This window comes from Catharus ustulatus, chromosome 5 (genome assembly GCF_009819885.2).
Source record: "Catharus ustulatus isolate bCatUst1 chromosome 5, bCatUst1.pri.v2, whole genome shotgun sequence".
NCBI lineage: Eukaryota > Metazoa > Chordata > Aves > Passeriformes > Turdidae > Catharus > Catharus ustulatus.
The window spans coordinates 73279548-73302149 of record NC_046225.1 but is presented as its reverse complement, the minus strand read 5'-3'; the positions used below and the strand labels follow the sequence as shown (position 1 = coordinate 73302149).

General features: G+C 39.3%; 1 protein-coding gene across 1 annotated transcript in view; it reads left to right on the top strand.

Annotated features, from left to right (window-relative positions):
* Nucleotides 1-557: 557 nt before the first annotated feature.
* Nucleotides 558-22602, top strand: part of CTNNA2 (catenin alpha 2) — a 406333-nt gene continuing 384288 nt past the window's right edge. Inside the window, 1 exon segment of the mRNA XM_033060738.1 lies at nucleotides 558-664. Coding sequence (XP_032916629.1) covers nucleotides 563-664 — 102 coding nt within the window. The 5' untranslated portion in view covers nucleotides 558-562.

Genomic DNA, 22602 nt, shown 5'->3' with positions numbered 1-22602 from the left:
TGGAGAATCTGGTTTGGCTTTAAATGAGTACTTGATGCAAAATTAAGAAATGCTGAATACTGTGGGGGAAGTTTGATTCAAAAATCTGAGCAGAATTGTTGAATTTGTTGTATTCTACTTCTGACTCTTCCAGTTCCCTGCCTCTCCCACTGTGAGCAGCACAGGGGGATTTGTGGTTGTAGTAAGTCCATAAAATAATTTTTCCCTGCTCCACTTTGGGGTCTCTCTGTGGGATGGATTCCTTCAGGATCAACCTGCTCCTGCCTGTGCCCTCCATGGGATGTGGTTCCTTCTGAATACACCCATCTACTGTGGTGTTGGAGGTACAGGAGTAAAAAAAAAAATTGGAATATAAATGTCTAAGCACCCACTGGATGTGGCAGTGATGCACCTGAGAGTTCTTGGGAGTAGAGGAACACCAGCAAGATTATGAAGTATTTTATATGTGGCTATATATATTTATTTATTCTTTAAATAAATGCTGTGCAGTATGTGGATATTACACTAATAATTTTCACGCTGTGCAAATTTATTTATGCTGTGCAATTTTATTGCAGGGAGTATGACTTCTGCAACATCACCTATCATTTTGAAATGGGACCCCAAAAGTTTGGAAATCAGGACTCTCACAGTAGAGAGACTACTGGAGCCTCTTGTTACCCAGGCAAGTATCTTTGGTTTGTTTTGTTTCTTCCTTCAGCCTGATGCTGTATTTACTCTTTTTAAGTAATTATCTTAATAGTATTTGATAATAAAAACATGAGCAGTTTTTGTTCGTGATCTCTGTTGGAAAGCTGTGTTCAAACACGTTTAGAGACTCTTGTTCTAAATAATTTATAGTCCCAAAATGTGAGCAGGAATACAGTAGCAACAACTATTTACTTATGTCTGTCTTAGAAAGCAATTTAAAAACTTAGCAGTCACTCAGAGGTAGGGATCTGACTGAGACATGCTCCTGGTTTGTTATTGCATCATGAAAGACAGATTCAAAATAAAAACAAACCAAAACCAACCATCCAAATTATATAAACTATTAAAACCTGTTTCATTCTGTCCTGCCATCTCTAGGAGTGTATGTACAGCTCTGGTGGCTTTCTGTTTCCAAGTTGCTGTTAATAATGGAAAGCTGCTTCTTTAATTCCCCCAAAATGATGTCTCTGTATGGTTCCTCTGCTCTTTCAGTGAGTCACTTTCTAAAGAAATGACATCTGGTTGTCTGTCTTTGTTTTTGAAAAAAAATTATGTTATTTCTGTACAAATTATTCTAGACTTGAAAGTCTCTGACTGTGTACATAACTTTACAGACTCAAGGCAGAGAGTTCTTTCATTCCACATGGTGATAACATGGTAATTAACGTCCATTATAAACCCTGATAATTTTGTTCTTGATATGAAAGACAGAATAGAATCCTGAATTCACTGTGAAACCAACTGAAAATGAGGTTGCCAGTTCTCAATTATTCTGGTACTGATCAACACCAGCCAGTGAAGCTGCTCTGTGCCAAACTCTGTTGTGAAACCCAAGTTCCTGGGTCCTCTGTGATCCTTTGTCCTGTTCTCCTTTTGCTTTATTTTCCACTGCACTGGCCAGAGAAGAGAAAACATCAGCTCAGAAGGGAAAGTGCCATTGTAGCTTCATAGTTTCACCAGGTGCTGGGGTAACTTTGGGCTGAAGCTACACCTTTGTTTGATAGCACACTTGAGCAAATGTAAATCAAGAAATTACAAGCTGAGCTACAGGACAAGAATTTCTTCAATAATAAAAACTCATGTTCCCAGGATTGTATTTTGCTCAGGAACAATGTGTTTCTATTTTAGCAGAATGTCAAGGAGGCTAGGGAAAATAAAATGCTGTCAAGAGAGGATAGAGAAATGTTAGGCTATTGTTTTATTCAACTTTTATGAATATTTCCATTCTGATTTCTTCTTTTCATAGGTTTCCAGGTAATACGAATAAATAAATAAAATAAACCCTCCTTTTTGAAAACGTAATCTGATTTTTGTATTAAGGAAATAAGTAGTTTGACTTATTTCCCTCTACTTTGATTCCAATGGAGTATGCTTGACTAAAATGTGTTTTATATGTTCCATAAAAACTTAATCAAGCTCAAAGTGATGAAAAATGTGTTACCTTCAGCTTGTGTTTATCTGTTGCATTTCTAGCTGAGGCTATTCAGCTGCTCTTTCTATTTTTCTCAGATAAGTTAACGATCATCCCAGTTTTAAAGACTTTTTATTTTTTTTTCTCTGCTGAAATTGCATTTGCAGTGTGGTCAGGTCAGGAACAATCTCTGGTTTACCTCTGTGGGGGCTTAGATCACAATCTGCCTGTGCAGTGCCAGCCTCCACAAGATGCCACGTGCAAAGATTGGGATCTCCTTAAAAAGTTCCAAAGCAATTTCCTTCCTGAGAGAGAGGGAACGTCTGATTTGAAGCTTTATCTTGGCCAATAAATAAAGAAATAAATGTGTGGGTATTTAATCCCATTCAGTTTGAGCTCTGAAGCCACTTGTGGATTCAAATCAGCTGCTTAACAAGGAGATCACAGAGATGGGAAGTTCTTCCATAAGTCATTGAAACGGGTCACTGGATAGAAGAGAGAGATTTAATGGCCACAAAATGCAGCAGAACCTTCACAAAAGTTCCTGAGCAGCCTTTGAAGGCAGTCCTACTTCCACAGAGTGCAGTAATTTCACGATTATAAGCTGCACCATTTTGACTAAAATTTTGGTCCGAACCCGAAGTGCGCCTTATAATCAGGTGTGGCTGATATATGGACAAAGAATGAAAAGTTGCTGTTTTAGTTTGGAGGACAGGTGTCTGCTGAGAAAGGCAGGAACTTCTCTTTGAAATGGAGAATGTAAAGCCCCTCCCTCCAAATTATTATAATTTTGAAATCAAGGGGCTTTCAGGCAAAGATATGGGAATTAGGAATAACAGTTCTTTACTAGGGAAATTAAAATAGAAATACAGTACTACAAAGAACAAACCCCAAACCCTGACACAGTCAGAGTACAACCTGACACCCGTCAGGCAGGGTGTTGGCAGCAGTCCCATCCCATGGTGGCTGCATCCTCCTGCAGTGACAGATGTGGCTCAGTTGGAGCAGTGCTCCTGTACAAGGTGCAGTTTCCCTCCGGAGCTCCAGTGGGGATGTGGAGAAATCCGGTTTTCCTCTGGAGTCCAGTGGAGAAAGGGGCTCCCTTAGTGTCCCAAAGCCTCTGTTTTTATCTTGGTAAGAAATGTTGGGCTCTTCCCCCTGGCTGGAGCAACTCCCAATGGGATGCAGTAATTTTATCAGTGCCACAGTGGGACTCAATGGCCATGAGCAGAAAATGACTGGCTGGAGGAAGGATGGGTTGTGAAAAGATAAAGAACAATGCCCTGCCTGGTTTCAATGGATGCCCATTAGCAGAATATCTCCCATGGAGATCAGGATCACTGCCCCACCCTCAACAGATGGTGATAGAACAGATACCTTTTATCACACTCTGTATTGTAATGTGCGGCTTATAATCAGGCGTGGCTTATAATCGTGAAATTACTGTAATTCAGGTTGGAAAAGCTCTCCAAGATCCTCCAGTCCAACCTGTGCCCAGTCCCCACCTTGTGCCCAGCCCAGAGCACTGAGTGCCATGTCCATTCCTTCCCTGGGCACCTCCAAACCTCCCTGGGCACTTCCAATGCCTGACCAGGGTTTCAGTGAAGAAATTCCTCCTGATGTCCAACCTGCCCCTCCCCTGGCCCAGCCTGTCCTCTCATGTCCTCTCCTTCTCTTGCTGGTTGTCTGGGGGAAGAGGGGAATCCCCACCTTGCCCTTGCCTCGTTTCAGGGAGTTGCAGAGCAGATTTGACCAGCAGATTGGAGAAGATGAAATCCTGAGTCCCCTACAGCCTAAATCTGCCTGATCCTTTGATTTCCATCACCAAAAATTCATATTTAATTTTGGCATTCTCATTTGAATAATCAGAGTACCCTCTTGTTCTCCAGGCAGTGTATGGTTGTGGACAGTGCTGGAAAAACTGGAAATCGTTGGACACAATTTTTAGGGCTCCAGAAGTGCTAATTTAGTCCTTTGTATCTGTGAACTTAGACTGTGAACTCAGTCTGTCTATAGGCACATGAGTGACAGATTTCCAAATGATGGCACATCCACTGGTTTCTGCTGATACTTCAGAGCAATGCAGAAATGTGATGTGGGTTTGCCAAGGAGTCAGGGTAGGAGAATGGTGCATTAAAAGTCAATTTTAGACAAGCTCATTAGTGTTCCAGATGAGAAAATATGGATAACCTAGGAACTGATTTAGAAGAAATTATAAGACAAGGAGGTTGTCTGAGCTGGAGGCAGGAAAAAAAAAAAAAATTCGAAAATCCATTAACTGATCATGAGAATGCATTAGAAATGACAGAACTGCTTTTATTCTAGGAAGCCCTGAGCTAGCAAAGTAATTAAAACTTTGTGTGGCTGTCAGAGGTGTGAGCACTGGGGCTTGCTGGGGTACCCTGTTCCCAGTGCTTGTTGTTGTGGTGGAAGAGGAGCAGGTGGGGCTTGTCATGTCATTTATTAACCTGACATTACTGAGATTTTCTAAGAAATGTGTGCTGGGAAAAAAGAAAAAATCATTAGAATTTCTCTTCTCCACAGTGTTGAAATTGCTAATTGAAATGTGTTTATTTTCTCTGGCTTTGGTGTTACAATTAGCTAAAAAGCATAAGGTAATTGTGTTTATTGCTAGTTCTGTTTTGTGACTTTTTTTTAAATGATAAATTTTATGATTTTTGATTCCATGACATTTTATAAGGAAATATATAACTTAAACATATTTTTAAGGCTTGCTGCTTGTTACTCTCACCTTCCTGCATAGTAACCAACTGGATTGCTGTTTTATTTGTTAGACTGTGGGTGGTTTTCCTAAGAAAAAAGAATTATATTTTTAGGAAGGTTTTAACTACACCATATTTTATGTATAGCTGAAAAATAAGACTTCTGGAGGTTGTCCATAAGGAGTCAGGGGATAATTTTTTTGTTTCTTGTGGTTTTGAGTGCTAATTAAATAAGAATATGAATGCAATAAGAATAAGAATATGTTAAGAAGAGAGAAGGAATAAATACCAACTATAAACCACCAACATCCATGCAATTGTTTTTTGGAAAAACACCAAAAATAATCATGTATGTGCACACTGTGTCAAGATTTTGAAGATGAAAAGATGAGATTTGCTCTGTTGCTAAGATTTAAATTTTCTAATGTCAATCTGTGGTTCTTTTCATTAGTTTTGCCTAGGAATTTTAAATATTCAGCCTATATGGCTGTTTTACAACCATGCCTTTATTACCTGAGCCATGCAGCAGCTGGGCCTTTTAGGATCTTTCCATTTTTGGACTGTTACTTATTATTGCAGAGTTTTAACAACAGCACAAATAATGGTGAGTGTTCCTGCTGCAGATTGTTCATGACTGATTCTGTTTTCCTTCAGTATGACACACTTCTGTCCTCCTAGATTTGCTGTGGAGAGACAGTTCTGATTGCAGTGCATGTTTTGTGGTTTTTTTTCCCAATACATTTAAGATGCCAGTTACAGCATCTTAAAGGAAGCAACAGTCTGTCATAAGGCAGACAAAAATAATTGGTTAATGATTTTGCATTTTTTAAAAGAATAGCATCACTCAGTAAAATTAGTTGCCTATACCTATGAAACAAATAAGTCATTGAGTGAAATTCAAAATTGTTTTATTTCATGTAGTTTATGTAGAAAATAATGAGAATAATAATGACTGATGTTGTTATTAATGAACTTCCCTTGTACTGTTTGGAAAATGGGCAAATTTCTCTGCTGCCATAAATATATGAATATAACTGTATTCCCAACCATTCCAGTTAATTGGCTATTACTTACATTTGGTAAACCTTGGTTTTATTGCATTTGAAGCCTAAATCTGGTGTGCTCTTTTCCATGGGAAATGCATGATTTATTAATTTTTTCAGCAGCATTTGAACCACAGGTTTACTTTTGTAGGGTTGGTGAATGCCTTTGGATATGTCAAACTAGTCTGGGGGAGGGTGGGTAATGGAGCACCTTGTACCTCATACCTGTTGCACTTGTTTTAGTAATTGGACTGAATGTTCCAGCACTTTCTTTCTTTGATAGCTGGATTCAGGCTGAAGTTGCCTTCAAGACAGACCTAAGGGAAAATGAATTATAAAGGTTTATTTTTTGATCATTCAAGCTCAATTCAGTTGTATAATAAGGTCAATATGGTTTAATTTTTTTTTACCTGAACCTTTATTCTTCCAATAGTGAAACTAACGATTGTTTAAGCTCTTTCTGTCAGAGCAGTCCCAGATCTGTGATGTTTCTGGGAGTGTGGGAGGTTGGACTGTGCCTTCCCTGCCATGGATTTGGTGGTGGCTGTTCCATGTCAGGGAGACAAATCAAATCATATCACAACAGGAATGTGGAACTTTTCTCTCTGAAACTGAACTGCAAACATTTTTATAAGTTTATGTAAGTTTTTATATTGATTAGGAGGAGACTCCTCCTTTCTTTTTCCAGCATTATGGAATCATACAATCGTTTAGGTTGGAAAAACCCTCTGAGATCATCAAGTCCATCTGCTCCCCAACACTGCCAAGGCCACCACTGCCCCATGTCCCCAAGTGCCACATCCACATGGTTTTTCAATCCTGAAAGTGATGGGCTCTCCCTCACTGCTCTGACCAGCCTGTCTGGTGCTTGACCATCCTTTCAGTGAAGAAATTTTTCTTTATATCCAATCTAAACCTCCCCTCACACAATTTATGGTCATTCCCTCTTGTCCTAGGTTTTTGATAAGCATCACTTAAAATAATTTCTGAACTGAAAACTACCAGCTGCCTTTTTACTTCAGGATGTTTTTTCAATCATTACCTTCTGCAAGAAGCATCTGCTGCACTCTGGCCATCCTTGTTTGTTCTCTGCAATTGGATTCTGTAACATCCATGCCTCTGTGCCAGCCCTTGTTGGGATCCTCTCAGCATGGAGACTTTTTGTGCTGGCTAGGAGAACCTTTAGCTAAATTTTGTCTTTTCTATTTTTATTCTCCCGTGCTTGAAAGCTGCAGGGTATTTTTGGTATGCAGTGTCCTGTAAGGTCTGGACCTTGTCAGTCTGTGCCTCCCATTTTATTCATTGTTTAGAGGTGTTTATGGGTGTGTTTGTGCTTTGGAGTTTATGCATGTGCAGGTTGGCATTTGCAGGGGAGAGAACAAGGACTCAGAGGGCTTTAGTCTCATCCATTACTCCCATGATCTGCTTTTATGGAATGATGGTTCTTAACTCAGAGCAATGCAATATGATGGCTGCTTTTTCTCCTCTCCTGCTGCACAAGCCCATGTGGAAAATTGGTGAGAAAATTTGCCACTGGTGTATTGTAGCTGGAAATGCAGATTGTGCTGGGAGTATCTTGGGTGTGCAGTAAACTGTGGCTGAAAAAGTTCCTGGCTAAAGTGAACCTGCTCTAATTTGTAATTCTTTGTATTAAATGCTAGATTTTCCATGCATTGAATAACTCTTCAATTTTCTTCATCATTAGGCAATTATTAGTGGCTTGGGGTTACCAGAAAGTGTTTTTGTCTTTATGTGATATGCACAGAATCATTTTCTTCACAGAGTGATTTGGTTGGAAGGGACCTCAAAGATCACCTTGTTCCACCTCCCTGCCCTGGACAGGGACACCTTCCACTGTCCCAGGTTTCTCCAAGCCCTGTCCAGCCTGGCTGACTTTCCTGTAAGTGTAGGGAAGAATTAGTGCAAGCAGTTTGATTGCTGGAGCCCAGGAACATCCCTGATCCTGTCTCCATCCTGAAATAGTATCTTTGGAACTTGTCTAGACAGCTTTCTAACCCAGTTCTGTTCTTGCAGATGCTTTTCTGGCAGCTTTCATGGAAGACTTTTGAGAAAATGTTTTTGCCTGTGATTTCCAGACTAATCAAGAAGATCAGACTAATTATTGAAGTGTTCTTCTGCTTGTGTCCTTGAAAAAGTATAGAGAGGTCTGGTGAAACAGGGATGAGCCTATTTCATGTCCCCAAATCCACAACTCAGCAGGTTCTTAACAATCCTGATGATTTCATTTGGGTCATCCCTGTGGAAGGGAACATCTAAAGGTTTTGAGGGAAAATTGGCTTTGGTTGCATTTTTAGATGATTTTTCCACATTTGCTTGAAAAGCAGTTCTATGTTTTGGGATTTTTTTCAGAATATCTTGTGAACTGCCTGTCACTTCCAAAACTTGTCAGGGTCAGCAAATATATTAGCAAATTACATTCATCTTCTTTAATGTTGAAAATGCTAATTAAAGCAGGATAGGTATATCACCTTATGTTTTAAAAGATGATTGCATCATTGAAAGGCAGTGGCATTGATACAAAATAAGAAATGGATTTTCATTTTGGCTGATAAGGAGATTCTTGTTGATAACATAAACTTTCATTTACTTGAAGCGTTTGAGTAAATTAAACATTTTTTTTCCCAGTTGTTAAATTAAAGACTTCAGAATTACTGCAGCAGATACAAGTGCTAATATAATAATTTATGTAACTGGAATGGTTCTAAGTCCAGGATATTTTTGTCATACAAATGTAGTGCTTTTACAGGGGGAGAAACTTGAAAAAATGTTTTTAATATCACTAAATGTGAATGTATTTTTAATATCACTAAATTTAATAAAATAAAGAATTTTAGTCACTCTGTGAGCAGGGTCTTGGTATGGTTTGTTAAGCAGCAACTTCAAAATAGCTGTTCAAATATCCAACCGAATGTGAGCTCATCATAACATGATAAAATGATCCTTAAGTGCATCAGCTGCTGGGTGTAAAGTAAATTTTATTTAGGCATTATCATTGTTGTAACATAGTGTTTGTTAATGAGATTATTATTGGAAGGGTTTCCCCTTCTCAGAAAAGCTGTTGACAAATTGGAATGAGATCAGAGAAGAATTATGTGAATTATTGTGGTTTTGTCTTTTAATGGAAGCCTAAAGACTTTTGGATGCATTTCATCTATACAAAGGCTTATCAATTAAAAAGAAATTGTCTTAAATTTGCTGCCTGTATAGATTTTGAGACTATTTCTGGTAGCACTTACAGAGTAAATAATACTTTGCCATCCTAATCTAAACTGAACTCAAATATGGGATTCACACCCTGAAACTAAAACATCCAAACACTAAACACCCTCAGCAGGGATTTTGGAGCAGGTATTTGCAGGACAAGGAGTAACTTAGTAAATTAAGAGGTATTATGATCTTGACAGTGTATGTTTGTGTATCAGCAAGAGGTTGCCTTGTAGTGAAGGCTTTGTTTTAATCCAACAAAACCCTTTGGCTTGAAAATGAAATAAGAGAAAAATAAAGTGTAAATTACATACAAGCTGGAATAGTACTGCTGGAAAGATGGGAAAAACAGTGCTGCCTGAATCTTTGATGAAAAATTGAATATATTTTTGAAGTGTGGCATTTTAAATCTTGGGGTCACTTTGAACTGCTGATGACAAGACAGACATGGAGGGGCTGGAGCTGTCCAGGGAAGGGAATGGAGCTTCAGGTTGGATATTTGGGAAAACTTCTTCATGGAAAGGGTTGTTAAGGGAGTGGAGTCACCATCTCTGGAACTGATCAAAAACGTGTGGATGTGGCACTTGTGGTTTAGCTGTCCTCAGTTAAGGGTTGGACTTGTTGATCTTAAAGGTCTTTTCCAACCTTAATAATGCTTTGGGATGCTTTAGGTCCACCAGGAGTCATAAAACTGGGAAAATTATTACTGGAAGAACAAAACCATGCAGCAATGGGTTTTCTCTCTCTGAATCAGGGAGGAGGGTTGTTTATTTTCTGTAATCGATCAGATTTGTCAGGGAAAAGAGAAAATAGATAGCCCACCTCTGTAATTAAATATGTATGGTTCTAATGACTTCAGAGCAATTTGGATATTGAAGTTTGCAATCCATCTTCGCTCCATTCTTCAGAGTGATCTGAAAATCTTACTCACTGTCTTCTTTTTCATTAACTTCATTAGCTGTGTGTGTCATCAGTCTGCAAAAGTTAGAAAGGATAGAAAATAATCCTAATTACAAAAATAATACCCTAATTACAAGATTTTGCTTTGAGGTGTTAATTAACCTAATTCTACTGATCCATGTTCTGAGAGGCAGTGGCACTTTCTGTTCCATTGCCCTTCAATATGTATTTCTGAAGACTGATTTATTTGCAGTTTATTTCAGGGCATGTGTAGATGGATATTTATGGTTTGTTTTCTGTTTGTTTCCTATGTTAATTTATTTGAAATATTGATTCCATTGGGTGTGCACCTTTTAATGGATCCAAGTAGACTTTTGGTAATCTTGGACTGTTTTATGAAATAAATTTTTTCTTTTTTTGTTTTTGTATATAGAGAGATCTGAGCTTTTGGTGTATTTTAAAGATGACCTTGATTTTCAACCAGAGAAATTTAAACACGGTGTTGCCTTAAGAAAATGATGTAATTGTGCTTTAAGCACATGGTGTAAATTATCATATGTATTTTCCTGTTTGGTAAATCATTTTTCAGTGTCTTTTCTCATAATCTCATCAGTGGTTGGTGTTCTTGAATATTATGTGTCTGAGCAGCAAATGCTCAGATTTGGAAGAAATATCCTCTTCTACTTCTTTCAATGGGATGATTAATATTTTCCCCTTTATATATTGGAATTTCTCTCTTATTTAGTCTATTTCTCTGTACTCCTGTAGTTCTTTGGTACTCATTGATGAGACCTCAAACCTTCTACAAATTTTTAACAAGGTTATTAAGGATATATAACTTATCCTTAGCTTATTCAGCAGAGAGTAATTCAATATTGTGCAGATGACCTTTGGTGAATACACAAGGAATATTTCTCTGGAAATTTTCCTCTTTTAGATGTCTGTTTTTTAAAATAAGTCTTTTTAATATCCTAAATGAAACCAGCACTAAAATTTTCATTCTCATTCAGTTTGTTGGGTCAGTGTGGAACAAGGGACTATCTGCACAAATTTCCTCTCTTCCTTCATGAATAAAAGGGTGTTTAGCCAAAAAAAAAAGCACATTCTTAACAAAGTAACCTTGACACTTGATGTGAATATTGTTCTTTATAAACCTGTTTAAAGATGAAAATAGATGAAATTGATTATACATAACAATTTAAGAAGTATAGCTTAATTTTCACTGAAGAAATTGGTAGTGTGGAAAAGGATAAACCAATATTCTTTATTAATTGGGTTTTCATGGCCAGGATTTGGTAGTGAGGGACTGCAGGGTTCAGTGAGAAGCTGCTGGAAGCTTCCCCACATCTGGGGAGCCAATTCCAGCCAGCTCCAGGATGGACTCACCCCTGGACAAGGCTGACACCTGAGCACTTCTGTGCTCTAAATCCTTATCTCCTTGTGCAAACAATTAATCTGGGAGTTTTCAGAGCAGGGTGTTGGAGAAACGAGATTTTGCAACAGGAAAATTCATTTCATCTTGCTCCCTAATAATGAAAATGTATTGCATCTGCTTATGCTAATAATAAATATTTCCATTGGAAGGTGTTCATGTAAAACATAATGAACCCAGTGTGCTGAATGGCTTCTGAATCTGGAGTTGTTTCCAGGGAATATGTATTAATGTATTCCATTTTTTCCCAGGGAATTACACATATCTACACCCTTAGTGTGGAATGATTAGGCTTTTACTACTCTGCTTGAAATACTTTAATTGGCAGGTAGTTTTATACTTTTCTGACAAGGATGCAAACATTTGAGGGAAATGCATGCATATGAGGCATAACATTTGTATCTATTTTAATATCTGTATGTCTGTCTTCTTTTTCTTCTTTCTTTTCTGTCTTTTCACTCCATAATATTTAAATGTGCTTTATTCCTATGTTCCACCTCATAGGATCTCTGTGCATGCTTCTACAGCCTGTAATATTATTTTTTTTTCTTTCTTCTTAAGCTGAGTGCTTTCATGTATGTTCAGTGTGATACTGTTGACTGTTGGAATGTGGTGGATGAACAAAGTTTGTGGTAGTGTTTTTACCCTTCATGGAAAAGGAAATGGATTTTATTTGAGCAGTTCTTGTCTGGCACAACTGAAACACTTGTTGAGTAGATGGAAAAAAGCAGGTGTATCCTTAGTGTAGTGCTGACTGTGATCAGTGAGTTAATTTTATAATGGTCCATGCCCTGTTGTCCTAGTTCGGAGGACAGGTGTCTGCTGAGAAAGGCAGGAGCTCCTCTTTGAAATGGAGAATGTAAACCCCCTCCCTCCAAATTATTATAATTTTGAAATCAAGGGGCTCTCAGGCAAAGATATGGGAATTAGGAATAACAGTTCTTTACTAGGGAAATTAAAATAGAAATACAGCACTACAAAGAAACAAACCCCAAACCCTGACACAGTCAGAGTACAGCCTGACACCCGTCAGGCAGGGTGTTGGCAGCAGTCCCATTCCATGGTGGCTGCATCCTCCTGCAGTGACAGATGTGGCTCAGTTGGAGCAGTGCTCCTGTACAAGGTGCAGTTTCCCTCCGGAGCTCCAGTGGGGATGTGGAGAAATCCGGTTTTCCTCTGGAGTCCAGTGGAGAAAGGGGCTCCCTTAGTGTCCCAAAACCTCTGTTTTTATCTTGGTAAGAAATGTTGGGCTCTTCCCCCTGGCTGGAGCAACTCCCAATGGGATGCAGTAATTTTATCAGTGCCACAGTGGGACTCAATGGCCATGAGCAGAAAATGACTGGCTGGAGGAAGGATGGGTTGTGAAAAGATAAAGAACAATGCCCTGCCTGGTTTCAGTGGATGGCCCATTAGCAGAATATCTCCCATGGAGATCAGGATCACTGCCCCCACCCTCAACAGATGGTGATAGAATAGATACCTTTTATCACATCCTGTATTGTAACCCCAGACACCTGTAAAATAAGCATTTCTTTCTGAGTCATTTATATGATGATTAAGTCCACTCTCAGATAGATAACTTAATTTTGGAGTTTCTGAATTCAACAGCGTTCCAGCTCTTGTGTTCAGGACGTATCAGGGTCACATCACTTAGTTCCAGTCAGAAATCACTTCTACTTTACATCCAACCCTTCTTATCCACAACATATTTTTAATGGCATTACTGCAACTCTCAAGAATTCCTGGAAGATAATTTAATTGTGCTTGTGTTTGAGCACAGAAGAAAGTCCAGGCTGTGAGCTGCAGCTTCCCCTTTCCCATGTGGCAGACAGCTCTGGAGACAGAAATTTCTACTTTCTTGCTGTTTTGCTTGGCCAACAAGAAGAAATTAGGAACATTATCTTCTATTTTCATATTTTGGTTGGTACCCTGCTAGAGATTTCAGTCTCTTTGTTAGGGGCTTTCTTGTGTACTCACCTTGGTTGTCAGGTTTTGTTTTACCTGCTCAAAGGGCATCCTGTGAGTTTATCTGTCTATTTACACTTTAGTAGTTTTGAATATTTTGTAGAAAGTAACATTAGGTTTTTGTTGCACAAAAGGTGGGGAGGACAATTTTTGACACTGGCAAAAATTTCAGCAGTTGTACTGTCTTCAGGGGTTTGGTCTCTTTTAAAAATTAATTTTCTTCTAGCAGTAGACAAGCTGCAAGAGTGGAAATGATTATTGTAATCATCATCCTAGAGCTCTTTCAGGTGTTTAAATTTTACTGAACAAAAGTTCCTAAGCACTTTGAAACTGAAGCCTGAGATTTTGAGCTCAGTGTAGCAGATCACTGCATAATATTTTATACATCTTTAATGAAAGATTAGAAATGCATTTGTTCTGCACACCTCTCAGCCTTTTTCACTGAACTGAAAGTTTCCAAGAGTAAAATTGATACAATCAAGTTCTTTTTTCGAGTGATTGGCCCTGCAGTTTTCTCAGTAGACATTGGAGTCTGTGAGGGATGCTGGCTGTGGGGTTTGTGCTTTGGTTTTTTGTGGGGTTTTTGGTGGGATTTTTGTGGGTTTTTTGGGTTGGTTGTTTTCAGTAGTTTTTATTTATTTTCTTTGTTTTGTGACTGTTTTGGTTTTACAACCCAACCCTTTAGGCTGGGTGAGCCATCAAAAACCTTAAACATCCACAGATCTTTTATTTTCCATCTCTCATGGAAATGAAATAGGAAGCCTGGAATATCAGTTTGTACTGAGCTCTGTGAATTTTGTCTATAATCAAATTGTGGGTTTATATACTTTTGTCAGCAGAGAAATTAGAAACCAATTATGTCAAAAACTAAGTCAGAATAAATTAAAATGCTTTATGAGCTTTCCTCTTCATTAACAGTGATGCCCTGAAGTTGGATAGATCCTTCAAAAGTCTTCTGCAACCCTTCCTACAAGGGACAGGGAACCCAAAGGATTTTTAAGTTTCTGTAACATCCTCGTCCTCCTGGGCTCCCTCCAGCCCTTTGCTCTCACGTCACTTTGTCCCCAAGCCTCATCCTCTTCCAAAATTCCTATAAAACTTAAAAATTGCAAGAAAGTGCAATTAAATATTTTTGAGCTGGAAGGAAAACGACTGAAAATGTTAAAGGTCTCATTCTTTATATAATGGAATTTTGGGAAGGAAAGCAGTTTTAGAGCACTGGAGGAGAGGGTGGGAGAAGTTCAGTTTCAGATTTTAGCTTTCTGTAGTGACTTGATGAAGGATTGTTTTACTGCTCCCATTTGACCATTTTTGTCTGTTCTTTCAAATACTTCCCTTGGCAAAAAAAAGGAAAAAAAATCTTGTTATTAGATTGTCAGTCTAGGTCCTGTGGTAATTTCTTTCCTTTGTTTTTTCTTCTTATTCTTCCTGGATGTAACACCTGGGTACTGTTAAATTTTTTTTCAGAATCATTGCTTTAAAAAAGAAATAAATTAAAAATCACTGCAGTTTGAGCCCAGAGGTTGTTGTGCCTTTCTTCAGGCCACACTGTGTTGGTCCTTGATTTTCTCTGCCAAACTCTTTAATAGGTCCTTGCTTTTACAGTCATTGTGTCAGTGTTCCTTAAGGCTCCCATGGTAACATCTGCTTCCAGGTTCTTCTTTACCCTTGACTCTGAATTTGGGTGGTTTTTATTACAGGAAAGGGCAGAAATCAGCAGGGTTGCATTTATTAGTTTAGAATTACCCGTTTTAGAGAAAATTGTTTCAGGTTAACAGCCTGTTGGCTCTGGATTCATTGGCTGCTTGCATATTGAGTTTCATGGGGCTGGTTTAAAGAAGTCTTCAATGGAAGGTCCATCATGTTACAATTGTTCTGTGGAGCTGGCAGGCTGAGCTGCAAGTTTAGCTGCAAATTTCCCACTGAATTGCTGGCAAATACAAAGGAAATGCACACTGTGGATGAGTCAGGAGCTCTCCTAATGGGTCTGTTACTGATGTGGCCATCAGAATGCTGAGGCTTCAAAGGAAGGTATAAAATTGATTGTAATATATCATTTTTTTATATCACTTTTCTCCATCTCCCTGCCCACTACTGTACAGAACATTATTTTATTGATTTCCTCTAAACTTGCACGGGGCTGTGTCGAGGTGGGGCTGTCACTGTGCACTCTGGGAACTGATGGATTTGTCACCACAGTTCCTGAACACTCTGCAAGGAGCTTATTGAGCCAGAAAATGAATATGTGTAATCAGCATCTCATTTCACACAAGTCCAGCAGGGAAGCCTGTGCTGGGTTTCCAGCATTTCCATTTCTGTAGGGTGGAACTATCAAAAACTTTAATTGTGGCATCAAAATGTGCTTTTTGCTGGAGTCATTAAGTCCCACTTTTGTCCACTGAGAATATGTGGGAAACTTGATATTCAGAAAGCCTTTATTAACATTTGTAATTTCATTTTATACTCCTGCACAGCTCATTTTTACTTTTCATGAGATTTTTATGATGTTGCTTGTCCTTGTAAATTTATTTATTGTGGTCTTACTTTAGGAAATCTTGTACAGGTTACTGAAGAACTTTACATAAAAAACACAATCTGAGGATTTTTTATTGTGCTTTATTCTGATGTGACACATTTTCTTTATTCTGATGTGACACATTTTCTTTGAAGTAACTAAATCTCTGTATTTCAGATGTTTCTGAGACTTTGTCCAGATTTAGGTTTAATAGATTTTGGATTTAGTTAAGATACTGTCTTGATACAAGGTGCGTATTTGAAAAAAAAAAAAAATAATAGCATTTTGCATTACATTTACCATATTGATCAGGTCCACACGTTCTGTTGGCTGTATTGATCAAGTCTGATTAACCACCTCAGACCTGAATGCTCAATTATTTTATGGCAAGATTCACACATTACCCAAATATTTTTCCTTTTATAGGAGGTGTTTTAGATAAAGGTGATCCATCCACATACACAAAAAAAAGGTGGAGAAGGACAAAAGGGAAGAAAAAAAAGTTTTGCTGAATCAAATTGTTTGATACTGGTTCTGAATGAATTTGGAAAATATGTCTTGAATATTTTCCCCCCATGTAAGACTTTTGATTATATTGTGTCTCCCAGCACAGTTAATATTCTAAAATCACAGTAATTTCACGATTACAAGCCGCACCTGATTATAAACCGCACGTCAGGGTGTCGGCAACTGTCTTGGGTTACAGTAAAGGGTGTGATAAAAGGTATCTATTCTATCACCATCTGTTGAGGGTGGGGGCAGTGATCCTGATCTCCATGGGAGATATTCTGCTAATGGGCCATCCATTGAAACCAGGCAGGGCATTGTTCTTTATCTTTTCACAGCCCATCCTTCCTCCAGCCAGTCATTTTCTGCTCATGGCCATTGAGTCCCACTGTGGCACTGATAAAATTACTGCATCCCATTGGGAGTTGCTCCAGCCAGGGGGAAGAGCCCAACATTTCTTACCAAGATAAAAACAGAGGTTTTGGGACACTAAGGGAGCCCCTTTCTCCACTGGACTCCAGAGGAAAACCGGATTTCTCCACATCCCCACTGGAGCTCCAGAGGGAAACTGCACCTTGTACAGGAGCACTGCTCCAACTGAGCCACATCTGTCACTGCAGGAGGATGCAGCCACCATGGAATGGGACTGCTGCCAACACCCTGCCTGAGGGGTGTCAGGCTGTACTCTGACTGTGTCAGGGTTTGGGGTTTGTTTCTTTGTAGTACTGTATTTCTATTTTAATTTCCCTAGTAAAGAACTGTTATTCCTAATTCCCGTATTTTTGCCTGAAAGCCCCTTGATTTCAAAATGATAATAATTTGTAGGGAGGGGGTTTACATTCTCCATTTCAAAGAGAAGCTCCTGCCTTTCTCAGCAGACGCCTGTCTTACAAACTAAAACAGCAACTTTTTGTTCTTTGTCCATATATAAGCCGCACCTGATTATAAGCCGCACTTCCGAGTTTGGACCAAAATTTTAGTCAAAATGTTGTGGCTTATAATAGTGAAATTACTGTACTTCTCCTTGGAGATGAGATGCAAATGATGGTTCACTGTTGATCAGGCATTTCTGTTTGCTGTATCCTATTTAATTCATTTAGCACACACCTTTATTTTTGTAAGTCATTCCACACAGGGAAGCACAAGGCAGCTGATCCATTCCCATGGGAGGAGCAGGGAACCAGCCAGCCCTTCTGCAGCTGGAGGGATGGGAACTGAGTGTACTGGGGAGCAAATGATGGGGATCTGGGAAATCACAACCCTGCAGGAGCTGAAATGCTTGTGGAATGAGTGCTCACAGAACAGCCCTGTCTGCCTTACTGTGAGCACTTCATCCAAAACAAGGAAACTGCTTGCACATTTATCATCCCAAGGTAAATTTTTATGACAACAATGTTGTCCCTGAGTCTCTTACCAGATGTGTATAAAGGATCAGCAAAATCTAGTCATAATGAAAATCTGACCTGCCTTTGCCTTGTTTCCAAAGTGGCTGATTGGAATAAAACATTGCTGGATGAGACAGCTGAGCAGTCATCTTACCTCATGAAAGAAGCAAAATAACAAAAAACTCAAGTATTTGGAGAATGCCGTAGGCAATTTGAAAGTTTTGGAGCTCAGAAGAGAGATTGCTGTTTTGTGACACACGTTTGAGGTGCTGTGGAACTGCAGGGATGATGCACCAGGATGCTTTGAAAGAAAACGTCTGTAAAACATTACTGTTTGCTCCATAGGTTTTTTGTTAGTATTTGTTTTTTTTCCCTGGCATGGTTGCCCAGCAGTAGGATGCAATACAAATACATTCTTTTAATCCAAACTTTATCAGCTCATCCAAAATTTGTATTTGTAAACATAATTAAAATTGGAAGACTTGCATGCCTGAAGTTGTTATTTTTGATGAGCCCTGGCACAGGGTGCCCAGAGAAGCTGTGGCTGCCCCTGGATCCCTGGAAGTGTCCAAGGCCAGGCTGGACTTTGGGGCTTGGAGCACCCTGGGACAGTGGAGGTGTCCCTGCCCATGGATGGGGTGGAAAGGGATGATCTCTAAGATCCCTTGCAACTCAAACCAGCCTGTGATTCTCAGATTCTCAGGTTATACATATGCTGTAGATTTAAGATCTGCACTGCTTAATGCAATGACTTTTTTAATAGTCTGACACAGGAGAGTGAAATATGATTTTTTAAAAAAATAGGTGAGAAACTGAGATATTGGGAAAAAGTCCTGTGAGCTTTTGAATTGTTCCAGCTTATTGTTCATTTTGAGATTTCTGAAGGAGAGAGGTGTGGAAATCACTTGGCCACGTTTTGGAAAAGGTTCAAGGTGGAATGAAAAGCCAAAGCAGCCAATGCCACCCTGGGCAGCCTCTTCTCCCTCTGGTGCCTTCCTGAGCTGCACCTCTGCCATGCAGGGGATGGGGACACTGGGTGTGCCCAGGAAACAGCTGGCAACAAACCTCTTTTGAGTGATACTGGGCTGGAAGTGGTGAAACCACTGTTGATGAACCCCTCCACAAAAATGTGGTGTAATATCAACAGCCAGAGTGTGAAACTGGAGCAAGAGGGAAGATAAGATTTCATGCAAATCCATAAATACTTGAAAGCAGATTATTAGTAGCAGATTGTCTCAAGTCTAATATTCTTTACTTATTTGTTTATGAGCTGAGAGGAATTAAATTTTCTACTTTCTCATCCTCATAAGTTTGTGCTGTGAGAAATACTGTGGCATTTATAATGTAGTATCTTATAATTCTGTTGCATGACTTTGGGATTTACTGGTTCATTTTTATTCACTTGATTTATGAAAGCAACTGAAACTCCTGCTAATTTTACTGCAAGTACTTGTTTAGTTCTCAGGACACTTATGTGTCGTGCTGGGTACAGGTTTTCCTTGAAATTCCTCCTGGTAAGAACTGGAACTTTCAGTTCTCTGTTTCTTTTTAGCTGCTGCTTGTTATGAACAAGTGGCAGTTAAAAGCAATTAAAAAAAAAAAAAAATAGGATCTTACTCATTTTAGCCTGTGAAATCAATAAAACTGTCTGTATTGATTTTTGTAGCTCTACTACATTTTTCTTAAGTGATGCAATCTTAATTCTTTTTATAGTTATGTAAAAATATTTTAAACATTTATGTTAACTTTGCTGTTAATGTGCGACAGGAAATTGCCTGTAAAGTACATTTTTAAAAAGCTTTAGGACTGATAAAAATTTTACCTTGTAGATTCCACAAATATCCCTAGATTTATTTTAAATCATGTATGCTTTTAGATACAGATTCCTACATGTAAATGTAAAATTAAATTATTCAAAGATGGAATAAACAGAAGTGCTTTTTCTTGTGAGGGAGCATTATAGATAAAACTTGGAAAAAAAAAAAATCAGTGTTTTGCTAGAGGAGATACTCAAGCTTTAAAATTCTGGTGTTTTTTTAGATGTTAGAATAAAAATTTCACATCTTGGCCTTAACTGTGCAGAGACTGCAAAAGGTAATTAAAATGATGGTGCAGCAGAAATGTTTGTGCCACAGCCTGGCTTGGCATGTGAGGAATGTTTTCCATCACTCACTCAGCTGCTCTAACATCTCTGCTTTCAGCACTGGGAGATCTGGGCACATTTGTGACCATCTCTGATCATATCTGTGGAGCTGAACAACCCGGTTTCTAAGCAATTCTTGCACAAATTTTTCAGGCAGGACTGAATATGGTTTTTACTAGCCAAGAAATAATTTTTCAATGGCAAAAATTGGTTCTGTTGAAATTTTCTTCCAGCCTTCTAAGAGGATGAGGCACTGACACAGGAATTACCAGCTGCTGCATCCAGTACCAGCCCCTTTCAGAGGCAAAGTCCTGTCAAAAAGCAGCAAAAACTCAGAAGGGTGGATGCTTTGCTGAGATCTGGGCAGGGCTGCCAGGCTGAGCTGGGGTTGCCATCTCTCCTGTCTTCAGCAGTGCCCAGCAGCAGGTGGCTGTGGGAGATTGCTTGGCTCAGTAAATTTTCAGGGATCACTTGTTGGATCTCAGAAACCTGGGATTTTTGGGCTTTCTGTGTTTTCTGGCACTGACCCCCTGGAGAACACTGCTTGTGACCTGAGGCTTTGGAGAAATCCAAATTTGAGTGATGGAGTTAAAATCAGGGGTGTGTAGTTAAATAGAAGTGTGTGATTGCACATGGTGAAGGGTTTTGAATTTGAGGTTTTTATAATATAGTGATAGGTGTGGGACAAGATGGAGGATTTTGGGTGGTGTCTCCTTTTTGGTGTTCTTCCTTCTTCTTCATAGTTTCAGGCAGTGGTTTCTGGTTGGACAGTTAGGGCCACACTGAAGGTCATGGGAATTTGATTACTGGGTTAAAAGTATAAATAATATAGGTGTTAATTATCTACTGGGCTGTTTAACTTTAAGAGACCTTGTAGTAGCTGCATCTCTCTCCATTTTGCTCACTTTTTTTTTTTTTTTAGCTAGAAGTGTTGCAGAACTTTCTGTGCTTTTGATAAGATTTAATAAACAGCCAAGTCCAAACACGAGAAAATCTGTGTTTTTTAATCCTTGGCTCTGAGTGAAGACAGAAGAGACTCCAGACAAAGCAGTAGTTAAGTGGTGCAAAACACCCCCACTGTTGCAATCACTCTCCTTGAACCACTGATTGTCAGGAGCCAAGACTTCCTCAGCCTCAGATTTGGGCAAAAAAGGAGGTAGAACATGAAATTGGTGAAGGTTTTGCTCTCTCCAGTCACTCTCTTCCCTCAGTTTTTTATTCCAGTTCCACTTCCTGTTTTTTGAGGCAGTGATTTGATTCTCGCCTAATGCTTGTCAGCACTTTTTGTGGTGTTTGTACAGGGTGTAAGAAACGTGGATTTTTGCAGTTACCTCCTGTATCAGGGATGAAACTTGGCTAAGTAAAGGAGAGCCTGGTGCTGTGTATCTTGACTTGTTTAAAACTTTTAATACTGCCTGAAGTGACATTGTCAGGGGGAAGCCACAGTTCAGGTGCAGCTGCTATGGAATGAGATTTACTCCCTGGTTTCACTGTCAATAAAGGTGTGTCAACCAAATGGTATTCTGATTTTTTCAGTGTTTTAGCTGAAGGTCCAGATGATGGAATGGAGAAATGCCTTCAACACCAAGCTTGAGCTGGGGCTGAAGCCTGCTGGGAGGCAGAATGAGGAGTCAACATAACCTTGGCAAAGTACAAATGATAATGTGAAAATATAGCATCTAATTCAGTCCAGACAATTAGAAAGCTCTGCTTTGGCCAAGTGTAATTAACTGCATAAATACACATCACTGACCTGCCATTGCAGAGGAGACAAGGAATTGTAGTGATGCTTCACAGAGGAGCATGGCAAGAGTGTTGTGATTTACTGAACAGGCCTGCACTAAATCAGCTGTGGATCAGAGATAAATTGCCCTGAAAAATACTCATTCCATGCTTTTCAGCCCTGCTGGGGCTCTAGTGGTCAGGTAAGGTTGTAGATTACAGTAATTTCAGGATTATAAGCCGCAACATTTTGACTAAAATTTTGATCTGAAACCAAACTGCGGCTTATAATCAGGTGTGGCTTATATATGGACAAAGAACGAAAAGTTGCTGTTTTAGTTTGGAGGACAAGTGTCTGCTGAGAAAGGTAGGAGCTTCTCTTTGAAATGGAGAATGTAAAGCCCCTCCCTCCAAATTATTATAATTTGGAAATCAAGGGGCTTTCAGGCAAAGATATGGGAATTAGGAATAACAGTTCTTTACTAGGGAAATTAAAATAGAAATACAGTACTACAAAGAACAAACCCCAAACCCTGACACAGTCAGAGTACAACCTGACACCCGTCAGGCAGGGTGTTGGCAGCAGTCCCATTCCATGGTGGCTGCATCCTCCTGCAGTGACAGATGTGGCTCAGCTGGAGCAGTGCTCCTGTACAAGGTGCAGTTTCCCTCCGGAGCTCCAGTGGGGATGTGGAGAAATCCGGTTTTCCTCTGGAGTCCAGTGGAGAAAGGGGCTCCCTTAGTGTCCCAAAACCTCTGTTTTTATCTTGGTAAGAAATGTTGGGCTCTTCCCCCTGGCTGGAGCAACTCCCAATGGGATGCAGTAATTTGATCAGTCCCACAGTGGGACTCAATGGCCATGAGCAGAAAATGACTGGCTGGAGGAAGGATGGGTTGTGAAAAGATAAAGAACAATGCCCTGCCTGGTTTCAATGGATGGC